At 30.6% G+C, this 12801-nt stretch overlaps 1 protein-coding gene across 14 annotated transcripts in view; it reads left to right on the top strand.

Moving 5' to 3' along the window:
• NBEA (neurobeachin) overlaps window positions 1–12801 on the top strand; it is a 680715-nt gene that overhangs the window by 222742 nt on the left and 445172 nt on the right. For 10 of the 14 annotated variants that reach the window (XM_027588293.2, XM_027588287.2, XM_027588286.2 and 7 more), the window contains exons 24-27: window positions 935–1088; window positions 7302–7310; window positions 9650–9830; window positions 11827–11957. In XM_027588293.2, the coding sequence (XP_027444094.1) occupies window positions 935–1088; window positions 7302–7310; window positions 9650–9830; window positions 11827–11957 (475 nt within the window). The remainder of the gene's footprint in view (window positions 1–934; window positions 1089–7301; window positions 7311–9649; window positions 9831–11826; window positions 11958–12801) is intronic. The other 4 variants (XM_027588285.2, XM_035726536.1, XM_027588297.2 and 1 more) reach the window with 1 other exon arrangement.

Below are 12801 nucleotides of genomic sequence, written 5' to 3'. Positions count from 1 at the left end.
TGGATCTGTCACAGTGTTTAAGTCCTATAGCACTTTGCTTTGTTTCCAGCATTGGAGTAGCCACTCCATACCAGATACCATTGAATTTCTATAAAAATTGGATGAGTTTTTGTTTCAGTCTTTCATAAAATTGAACCTTTCGGTGGACAGAATTAGCTGTTGGCATCAGTACAGAAACCAACTGGCAGCTTTCCTTGATGAGCTTTTTGACATGTGGACACCATTTCATGTCTACAGCTGTTTGTGGGATGTTAAGGAAAAAGTGGAACTTCAAAATTGAAAAACAGACCAAACGAGATATTAAAATTGAACAAAAAAGAACAATTGATCATGGAGTAATCCCTTTTTTCCCATTAAAAAACAGTTCATATTCTTGACAGACATCAAATTAAAGCAGTGTATTTTTCTGGGTATCTAAGTTGCATGTTTTGTATGGAAAAGTTATACTGCTGACCTTTAAGACCTTTTTCCTCTTTTTATTCAATAAGTCCTTGAATTTTTGCTGATTTATTTATATTTCCCTATCATGTCACCTCTGTGACTAGCAGTATACATTTTCAATATAGCTGGTCACAGGTGGGGCTGCAATCTGGTGATAAACAGAAACTGCCTGAAAGGTCAACTTGGAGTTAACTATCCAGTTGTTCTAGAGTACCTGAGGATGGTAAATAAGGAAAATTGATTTCAACACAAAGTAACCACACACTGTATTTTTAAAGCAGAAACCCAATAATGAGTTAATACATTTGGATACAAAGAAACCCTGCGGGAATGAATGTTAAGTCTTCGGTAATATGATATCTCAATTGTAAATTGTTTTCTTTTCTAATAATTCCATTTTAAATTTGCCTCGCTCTTCAATATTTTTTACTTTATAAAAGTTAGAAAGTTAAGGTAAAATGTTCATTTATGTTTTGTTTTTCTGCTCTTTTAGTCATTCCACAAAGTCTGTAATGGATTTTGTCAATAGCAATGAAAATATTATTTTTGTACATAACACAATTCACCTCATTTCCCAAATGGTAGACAACATCATTATTGCTTGTGGAGGAATTTTACCTTTGCTTTCTGCGGCTACATCACCAACTGTAAGTACTTTGCTTCCATCTAGTGGTGTATTTTGTAATTACCTGACTACAGTCTGTCAGCAGCGTTCTCTGCTGTAAACAGATTTTAAGGAGACCCGTTCACCTAAGGCAACTTCTCCCCATTTCTTTTTGTCAGTGTTGGGTTTCAGCCATGTGTGTCTGTGAAAATATTTCTCTGGTGATTTGATGAATACTTTTGAAGAAGAGCCAAAACTATAAATGACTTAACTTTATTTTCCGTATATTGCCTATTTCTTCAAATGTATATTATGGTAAACTTAAAAAATTTTTATTCTATTACTCTTGAAATTCTAAATACAAGCACATGGTTATTGTGTAAGTAAGTAGAGTCATAAATCTAAATTTAGAAAAAAATCATTAGATATGCAAAACCTCATGTGAATTGCTTGAAATATTTCTAAACTTAATATTATTTTAAACTATATATGGGACTTTTGCATTCTTGTTCTCTGAGATTTAATCTTGAAGCCAGCAATCTGCTTCCAAAAGGGAACCAAATTAATGAATTCTTACTTAAAACTTAGGCAGCTCAGATAGAAAAAATATAAATAACATACCACTTTTACGCTATTTGAACAATTTCATAATCCTTAAAAAACTCAAAAAACTTTTTATAGACATATGGGCTGTAATAGCATTTGCATCTGACTTTATCTAGTTCAACATTTATTTAAAAGAATATAGCTGTCTTTCTAGATAAAACATTGAAATATATTAAGTTTTAAAGGCATTTAATATTAACTACATGTTTAAAAATATAGGTCAATGTTAATTTTATATTTTAGTTATAGTTTAAAAAAAATTCTGGTTTATATTAAAAAAAAAAAAAAAAAGACTCCATAGTTGCTTACCCAAATAGGAAAGAATGTAGAACTCTACTTCGCATATTGACTGGAGTGTTCCTGCTACCATATTGGAAACAAACCCATGAGCCCAAAAAGTATGCTCTTTCCACGGAGAAACCTACTCTGTTGTTAAGATATCTTTTACTTGGTGGAACAGTGTTTCCAAATTAATCTCTGGCTTTATTTCATTATTAACCAGCTTTTCTTACATGATTCCTTTTCTCACTATAGTTTTTTCAGTGCCATCACCCCCAAAGTATCACTGAAACTTAAATATTGGCAGCAAAAGATTGTATGCCCAACATCTTTCCCCCCTCAGGCACGTTTGATTTCATCCATAAATTTATTCAAGAAGTTGACAGGCAAGCATGCTAGTTCAAGAAGGAGAGCATTAAATAGATCATCATTATTAGGGCCTTAATGAAATTAGCAGCTAAGCAAGGAAATGGAGCCAGGAAGAAAAATAGTTGATGGCATGTGAAGAATGTAGATATCCTGTGAGATTAATGTACCTACCATCCCTTCTCTTCAATCTCTGATTTCTCCTGGTGTTTTACACCAAATTCAGGTAAATCAAGAATTGTGTATGATTTTCAAAATGAATTCTAATATTGAAACAGGGAGGGTTTTTTCCCTTCTGTACATTAAAAACTGAAAAAAATCAATGTTTTCTCCTGACATTTTTCTTTATCATATAAAATATTTTAATGTTTTCTAAATAATCATTTGTCATCAAGAAATTTTAAAAGGTTGTATTGAAATTCATTTTATAATATTATTTTAAAATTTTGTGCAGAACTGAAGATGACCTCTATATAAAATTAGTAGTAGGTATTAAAATTTGTATAGGCTTGAAATATTCATATTACTAAATAGTCTTCCAAATTTTAAAGCTGAACGATCTCCATCAAGATAGAGAAAATATGAAATTACTAAAATAAATGGTCCATAAATGTTATGATTTACGTGCTATTTCACTGCCCAAATTTACTTATTTTTTATTTTGTAATGAATATATAATAAAGATACTGACATTTTGAGGTTTGACTTCCAAATTATTACCTTTGCAGTGTGGACCACTGTATTTTGCAATTTGAAACTACTTATTGCTTAGAATACTCTTTTTTTTTAAGATTTTATTTATTTATTTGAGAGCGAGAGAGAGAGCCTGAGGTGGGGGAGGGAAAGGGAGAAGCAGGCTCTCCACTGAACATGAAGTCCGCTGTGGAGCTCTATCCCAGGACCCTGGGATTGTGCCCTGAGCTGAAGGCAGAAGCTTAATTGACTGAGCCACCCAGGTGCCCTGCCCTTGCCTACAACATTCTTAACAGGCTTAGGAATTCATTCAGTTGTAGAAATTTTTTTTTAATGTCTGTTTCTCTATATTTCTGTCATTTTGGTTTGTTAACTGATTGTACCTGTGCCTGGTATACAATAGCTGATTATGTTTTTTGAATAAATTGCTTCCTTAAAAGAAACAGCCAGAACGTTTTTTCCCACTTTATGCTAGTAGAACCATGATTGGTGCTGACTACTGAGTATTGTCTTCTCTTACTTGATTGTGTAATATTCCTATGAAAAATTGTAATGTAGTAGAGGAAGAAAGTTGGGAAAGAGGAGATTAAATAAAGAAGACAATTAGAACTGCATATATAAAGAGCTTTTGACTTAGATTTAACATGTAAAAATCCAAAAGTGAAAAAGGGAGCATTGACAGTATACAGATTAGCAGAAGAAAACATTGTCATGTAGGTGGCATTATAATTTCAATCCTAGATACATGAAGAGAGAAACATTTGATACTGATGTTTGAGTGATCTCATGATTTTGTTTAGGTGTGTAGTTTTTAAAATATTTAAGATATTTTAAATATTAAAATATTTATTCATTAAATGCATATGTGCATGAATAAATATGAATAATGATGGATGCCTGTGACTGGCCAACTTTTTCTGTATGGGTCAGATGATAAATATTTTCAGTTCTGTGGGCTACATGGTATCTGTCTCAACTACTCAACTCTGCTATTGTGCAAAAGCAACCACAGACAGTTACATAAAGGAATGTGTGGGTTTGTCTCAATAAAACTTGACTTATAAAAACAGGCAGTGGGGCAGATTGATTTACGGGTCATAGTTTACTGACCTCTGACTTAAAGCATGATCCTCACATAAAATACAAATGTCATAGTATAATGTTTTAGAGTGAAAGCTATTATTTATTACTGACCATTGAAAATTCAGTAGTTAGAACTTAGATAAACTCATTATTTCCTATTAAACAAGAACTTGAATTTGACTTACTGAATATTTAGTTTAATTTTTAGAACAATTTCATCAAACGTTGTGGTCATTATGTTCTATTAGAAGATATGTAACTTTTCACATTCAGCCATACTATTTTTTTTTAGCATTTGACATGTCTAATATTGAAATTGTATTTAATTTTGAGAGGGTAAATAGAATGCTAAGTATTCTTCTTTTTCTATTTTACCAAGGTGACCTACATTATTAGTTGTATTTATTTCTACTAGCAATGAACATGTGGATACAGAAATGAAAAATACAATACCATATGTAATCACTCATTATGAAATACTTAGTTTTAATATAACAATAAATATCTGATATTTTTATTCCAAAACTACAAAAGACTTGTAAAAGCAATCAAAGATGGTCTAAATAAATGGAGACTATACCATGTTTATGGGTTGGAGACTCAACATAATAAAGGTAACACTTGTCCCCAAATTGATATTTAGAGGTATCACAGTTCCTCTCAAAATCCCACCAAAATTTTTTGTAGTTACAAACACTATTTTTTAAAAAATTCACATGGGATAATTAAAACAGTTTTGAAAGAATCATTATATATTAAACATGGTAATCAAGATTGTGTAGTATCTTAGAAAGACATAGTTCAATGGAACAGAACAAAAACACAGAAATGGACCCCCAGACAAACGCACAACTTTTTTTTTTTCCATATATGTTCATAAGCAGTTCACTTAAGGGGAAGGATAGCCTTTTCAAAAACAGGGTAATGATAGGTTTTCTTTATAGTTATCCATTGGAAAAAAGAATGATACTAAGCTCAACTCAGGAATATGTCTTTCCCATTTCTCAGTATAAGTATGGATCTCAGATAAGTATGGAAATCTCATTTTCATCAAAAACAAAATTGTTTCCTATCATCAGTGAGATTCAGACACAATCTTTTTGAAGTTAGGATTCAATATAAAGTATATGGATTATGGATTTTGGCATAAGATAAATCTGTATTTTAATCTGGGTTCTACCACTTACTAGATAGGACCTTACTCTCAATTTCTTCATTTATGAAAAGGTGTTAATTATGCTTATTTAACAGGGAGTTTGTGAAAATTAGGATAAGTAATAAGTGTAAAGCTCATTAGATGGAGAAGGCTCTTGATGTTTCCTTCATTTAGTACCCTTTTGGAACTGTTTATTCAGAACTGTGTCATGATAGAGTAATTTTCTCATTTATAAAATAATCTGCCATATTCAGAATTCTAAAATAGGGTATTTGAGGCAAATTTATTTATAATGGGTGATTCATTTTGATGGCAAAAGATTTACATGGTATAGCCTTTTTGTCTGCTATTCCAATGGGATTGGCATAGTGGTAGTCTGTTTTCTGCTCTGGGATCTCATATGCATATACTAATTTCCACTAAGGATAACATTTGTGTATTGCTGTTGCAGTATCATCATGTAAGAAAAGTTGAATTGTTTAGATTGTTACTTGTAAGTAATATTTCAGTGGAAATTTTAAGGAAAAAAGTATACGTATACAGTATTAGTGAACACCTTGAACTTAGTATTCATTGAAGAAGCAGGACTTTTTGCAATTTTAGCTTTGTCTAGATTATTTAAAGTCCTATGTAGCATAGAAAATAAATTACAAAAATAGTTTCAAGTCTATAAATTAGACCAATGGGTTTAACTTTTGTACCCAAGGAAAAATTTTAAACTTCGTAGTATTCAGTTTGACCAATCTTTGGTTTTGGAAAGAGGAATTATTTTTGTTGTTATTGATGATGTTTTTAGAGTTGGTATTTCTATTTCCTTTCTTCATTCTCTATACATTGTACAAGTTGGTCATGAGTGAAAGCAAGGAGTTGTAGAAAAAAAAATGAAGAGAAGCAAAGAACATGGATCAACTATAAATTGCATAATCACTTTGTGATTTTAAGTTGATCATTTTGGTCCACCATCGAAAACACTGAATGTTTAGAATTTAATTCAGTGTCATTTGTCTGTTAAGAAAAATAATAGCCACTGATATTTCTGGCTTTCCTAATAGTTTCATAATCATGAAAGAAGAGCAATATTTTCTGTCAAAAAAATGATAAGATCTTAAATTTAGTTTGTATTTCCTTACCATTGTCAGAATGTGGAGTTAATTTACTAATTACTGATTTACTAATTACTAAATTACTAATTTTTTTGTTTGTCTCATAATACTGATCATACTGTAGTATTCTCAGGAGGCTTTTATGCATTTTCCTATACAGTGTACCATGAAAATGGTGTTTATTGAAATTTATGCTCACATATATTTGTTGTCAAAAATCAGAGAATAAGAACAGTTGATGACTTTAATTGTGAAACTTAATTCTAGCCACACTTTTGAATATATTGAATATAATTCTTAGTTAAGACTCTGAAATTTAGTGTAATATCTATATAATTAGCTTAGTTCACATGAAGACCTCATTAGTGTATCAGTTCTTTTCTAGCAAGGGAAAATGGTTTTTAAGTTATAATCACTACAGTATTTTATTCTTTGACTCCTGGGGATTTTGATCTATAGGAAGGGCTCCAAATATTTTAGAAAACAAATTATAACATGATTCCTTAATGAAAATTCTGGAAGGTTGGTATAAATAGTTTATTTCCTTAAGTCATTTCTGCCTAACCCAGTACTGAGTTAGGACTTTTACAGAGACATCATATTAGTTTATTTATTAAAATGCTTCCTTAGGTATCTCCTAGGAAAATATATTTATTTTATAAAATAGAATATGCATAATTTTAGTATACGAACTATATAAATATAAATAATTTATCTTTATTTGGGCAGAGTTACTCTAATGAAATAAAATAAACATTAGTCTAAATATCTGATATGTAATCTTAATCATATGTAATTTATAAAAGGAATATCTATTCTAAGAACTTTGCTTCTAATAAAATAATCAAATATAATTTTTAAATATATTATTTTGTCTTTCAATTTTACATTGTATTTTTATTTAATTTTAATAATTTCCTTTTCTTGTACTTTTTTGATCTGTTGTCTGTTTTGTCTAATGCATGTCCAGGGTTCTAAGGTTAGTATTACTTCAGTAATTTTCAGGTTTTCAGTTTTAAGTTTTATTTTTGCTTATTTATGAAATTTTTGACTTGGTTATATTTTGAGTTTCCATACCATCTTTAATATTAGACCTATCTTTGGTATATTTAAAATATTCCTTAAAAGGATTTTTTCTCAATGCATTGATGAATTATCTTATTATTCACAATAACCTTTAGACTAAAGTATTATAATAAATGAAAACAAATTCATTCATATGTACAATCAGATGTTAGTTGGTTCCAATGAAAGGCAATTGGATGGGATATATATTATTTTAAGATTTAATAATAATCATATGTGAGTGATCTTTATTGTTAAATGTATGTTATAATGTTTATATAACATTTCAGCAAAATTATAAATTACTTTTATATGGCATTAATTAAGAACTCCCTTGTTGGTTTTTTGTGTTAAGAATGCTTTTTATTTTAAAATTTTATTTTGTTTAGTCAAAAATAACAGTTTGGCAAATTACATGGCTGATTAATAATTCTGTTAATTTCTGTATGTAATTTAGTCATTTATAAATGAAAACATATTTTGAAGGTTAGACCTAGTAGACCACAAAAGACGTGAAACTAAGACTGTTAACTAATAAATAAATCTTATAATTTGAGTAATTCAAAATAAAGAATTTCTTTGAGAATGCATCTATAGATATTATAGAATTCTAATATTTTTGAAAATTTATTTAGAATACTTGATAGACCTAAGTAATGGCCAGATCTTCCATTCCATTATAGACACTTGTATTAACTGAGATTTAAAAGAGTTTTTATGTGAAGTTGGTTTTTTTTTGCTTTTTAATATGAACTATTGTGTTGAGATCACAGATTTTTAATTCATGCTATGAAATAATGCTGTATATCAATGAAGTGCTAGGAAATAAGGAATCAGTATTTAAGAAATTCAAGTAATGAATTATTTCTTTAGACCACGAATACTGAATTGGCATAATGTAAATCAACAATTGGCAACAAATTTTTGTCTATTTTCAAGCTCATTTTGGAGAGAATGGTTTTAACACTATTTTGCTGTTAAATGGAAGGAAGAAAGGTTGTTACATTTTATACCCCATTTAGAATCGAGTTTAGTTATATAGTGCTTGCAGTAGTCACTTATCATTTTTATTATCCATCTTGTGCTCAAGAAGTGTTTTAAGAGGTTTTTTTTTTTTTTTTAATCAGTATTTCCTGCTGACATTTCCATTTTAATGTGAGCAGGAATCTGTTTAGGTAGACTGATGGGCATAAACAATATCAAAATGGAACATTAAATAGGAGTAGATACCTATAATATATGCTTACCTTGTAGTTGAATTTATCATTTGGTAAAGAAGTAAGGTTAATCGATATGGCTAGTGTGCCCATTTTCAGAAAATTTAAGCAGTAGTACTTTTTATTTATAAAGCACTTCTTACTTTTCTCTGCCCCTTGTGGCACTGAGAAAACGAGGCCTAGTTATAATGAACCAAAATAATTAAAGTGTTATATAATACAGAATGAAAACTAAAATAAGAAATGTTGCTGTTGCTTATAAAATACAAAGTTACACATCTCCAGAAATACTACGTTGTGACATTCCCTTTGAAAGCATGAAATTATATTTTATCATAGACAATATTTTAGTGAAAGTATAGCTGTACCTAACTAAAATGCTACTGATTCTTCTTATTGCTAGTGTCTTATAGGTCACAAATTAATATCTTTAGAGGAATTAGTGATTTTCTTGATTATTTTTACCCTAGATTTTTATTGTATGTATGAGATACCTAATGACTTAGTTTATTCTGAAATGGGTAAGAAATTATCATGTGTTCTCATTTAACAGTCGTCTCATTTTGATGCCGATTGGAAGTGCCATATATCTTTACTATTACTCATCATACATTCATACTAAAGAGAAGTTAAAACATATCTTTTAATAAATGAGAGTGAAGATTTTAGGAAAGTATCTATTTTATATCTTTATTAATAAAATAAGACAAAAGTAGTAAAATACAGATGTGTAATTATTCCTAAATATCTTTATGAAATGATCTTAAGTTTGGAATATAGTTTTGTAAGTGATGACATTTAAATTTATCCTTCATTTTAAAAATAGATTTTTCCTTTATTCAAGGATAATTCATAGGTAAACTAATTAAATTTAACACCCAGCTCTTTTGATATGTGAAATCAGTTTATAATTTATAATTTATTTTGTTTAGAAAATATACTAGATATGCTGAACTACTGTTTACCTGTAGCATGTATGTATATGTATTATATTTCCAAATTTTAAACAAGACTTAAATCTTCTACTTTTTTAAAGACGGAATTGGAAAATATTGAAGTGACACAAGGCATGTCCGCTGAGACAGCAGTAACTTTCCTCAGCCGATTGATGGCTATGGTTGATGTACTTGTATTTGCCAGCTCTCTAAATTTTAGTGAGATTGAAGCTGAAAAAAACATGTCTTCTGGAGGTTTAATGAGACAGTGCCTAAGGTTAGGTAAGTCTGTTACAAATAACGGTGCGTGTTAAATAATTACCTATAGATTAGTTTTTTGATGCTCTGTGGTACATAAAGTATTGATGATACAAGTTAATGATTATGTTGTATAGAGATTGCCTTGTAATTCTTGAGAATTACTAAATTTAAAAATTGTGGTATCATCACATTGGAGATTTCATGAAACTGATCATCTTTAATGGATTATAATTTGAAATGAAGTCAAATATATTTTGAATTATTTCAAAATCAATAGGACTGTAACATTTTTCGTTGACATGATTTTAATGTAAATCCCCTTAGGACTCCTGTTTTGGTGAACTAATATAGAATAGTTGTCCTGACCCACAAATATGTCAGAAGACCAGTAACATAGTTTTTATACACAGAATGCCAAAGGATAAAACTGACTATTCCAATGTCACTGTTTCTCAGAGTAAGCAGTTAACAGTAACAAATGTTACTTTACTATACTGTTCATTTACAATCCTGTGTTGCAAAGAAAAGATAGCACTGAAAACTCTTAGTAAATTTAGTCCATCTCTTTACATCCATTCTTACATAGCCTACCTTTCTTAAAGGGGAAATTTATTTATACTACTTAGACTTTACAAGGGACCAGCAAGCAATTGTTTTTATACTTGCCTTAGAGCATGAGTAGGACACAAGAAAGTAAGGCATTACATAGGAAGAAATTTCTGACGTGTACTCTTTTTAACCATAATTTTAAAAATTATATAAAAATCTACACGTGTATAGTTTCAGGGGATAAATTGTTCTGGTCCAAGGTAGGAATAATAACTTGCTTTAAGAATGATGGAGTGAAACCTACTTTTTTCCTTTTGTATTTCTTAAAGATGGGCAGGTTAAGTGGAATCATTTCATAATCATCCTAATGGAGAGATTGACCACATTGAGATCTCTCTGACAACCAACAGGTGTGGCATAATTTACTGTGGCCGCTATGGACATATTCACTGATAATTAACAATAGCTGACAGAGTTAACTCTGGGACAGAGAAATTTTTTTAAATACCTCAGTATCTTAAAACCAGCATTTATTTGGTTATTCTGAGCTTTTATTTCTGAATATATTTCAAAGTTTTACTGCTAATTTCATTTTTATCCCAGTATTTCATAGCCAATTTCTTTTTTTGTCATCTATAGGAAAGTTTTATAAGTGAATAATAACAAAGCAATTATATATCAATATGTACTGTCTACTGTTCTAAACACTTTATAGATATATTAATGCAATTAATCCCCAGCAGTCCTGTAAGGAGGTTACTATGTTTATATTCATTTTACTTATGAGGAAACTGAGGCACACATAGTTTAAGCCGCTGGCCCAAGGTCACATAGCTCATACAGGACAGAGCCAGGAGTAAAGTTCAGGTGGTCAGATTCCAGAACCTGTACTATTTATTACTCTATGACTTCTTAAAAATAAGTAAATAAGTGAAAAGCTTGTACATGTGGAATGCTTATTGCCAAGGGCTGTAGACTTTCCCACCACGTAGAAAGGTGGGTGTTGGGACTCGCGAGACTACACTGCGGTGCTCTGTCACTTCCTGAAATGGGGAGCTGTGCTCAGTTAGTCACCAAGTAGTCATGTTACTGAAGAAGTCTTGTCAATCAGAACAGCTTATCAAATGTGAATATGAAGTTTCAAAACGTTTTTATTCATCTGTGAAATTCAGAATTTTAAACGATGGGGGTGATAGAATAAGGAAGGGATATATTGGGAGCTTCAGTAATATTCTGTTCCTGCAGCTGGTTGGTAGTATACGGGTGTGTTGTTTTTATTTTTTAACTACACATGTTTTATATATACTTTTCATTACTGTATTTTGTAATTTTTAAAAATATTTGTTCTAGTTGGTTTTAGGAATAATGAATGGAGAAAAGGGAAAGAAAGAAAAAAAAGCTAGCAACTCTTTTCAACATATCAGAGTCAAGAATTTATATTAATAATATGCTTTTGGTTTTTAAATAGTTTGCTGTGTTGCTGTGAGAAACTGTTTAGAATGTCGGCAGAGACAGAGAGACAGGGGGAGCAAATCTTCCCATGGCAGCAGTAAACCTCAGGAAGCTCCCCAAAGTGTGACTGCCACAGCAGCTTCAAAGGTAATTAAACATTTTCTATGTTAAATATAATGTACCTTAAAATTTGCCTTTTTAAGTCTGAGAAAAAAGTAACATGGTATTGTGTAATGAAAGAGCAAGGATTTGGTAATCAGACTGCTGTAGGCTTCTTCAGTGCTGGCTTTTCTTCTTCATAATTGTATTACCAAGATTATTTAACCTGAGACTTGCATTCTTTGTTTATTAAATGAAGGTACTAATAATTCTACTTCATAGGATTTTTGTAAGGATATCAGTACACATTGCTCTGAAAGTTCTTAGTTATTACTATTTTTCATAGTTAAATGTATTTTCACAGAGCTCAATATATGAATTATACTTTTTAAGTGGATATGTTTTTGGTGATGGATACTCCCATAATATTATTGAATGCCCAGGAAATGAATGAATAGTGTATTTTGGAATATACCAGCAATTCTCATTTTAAATTAGCTCTTTATCACAGGTTTAAGTGACCCTTTGCATCACATCCAAAGTTTTATTAACATGACTTTTATGGTCCTGCATGACTGACCCTGGCTTTACTTCTCCAACAGCAGCTTATATATCCTCTTACCCCCTTGCTTTTGCCATTTTAGTCACATGATAGACTTTAGTTCATCAGAGAATCTTTTTTTTTTTTTTCTTCTTCAGACTTTTTCATAGGTTCCCTTTGCTTGAAGGGTCCATCCTTACTTTTCATCCAGTTAAAATCCATTCGACTCTTGGCTTCAGCTTAAGTGCTACTCTTTGGGGAAAATGTTCTCAGATACCCTTGCTGCCACCCCAGTCTAGGGTAGTTTCCTCTATTTGATATTTTCATAAAACCCTGTATGTCTCATATCAC

Source organism: Zalophus californianus, chromosome 3 (genome assembly GCF_009762305.2).
Source record: "Zalophus californianus isolate mZalCal1 chromosome 3, mZalCal1.pri.v2, whole genome shotgun sequence".
NCBI classification, from domain to species: Eukaryota; Metazoa; Chordata; class Mammalia; order Carnivora; family Otariidae; genus Zalophus; species Zalophus californianus.
The sequence above is the reverse complement of the archived record's forward strand: the minus strand, read 5'-3'. Positions and strand labels throughout refer to the sequence as shown.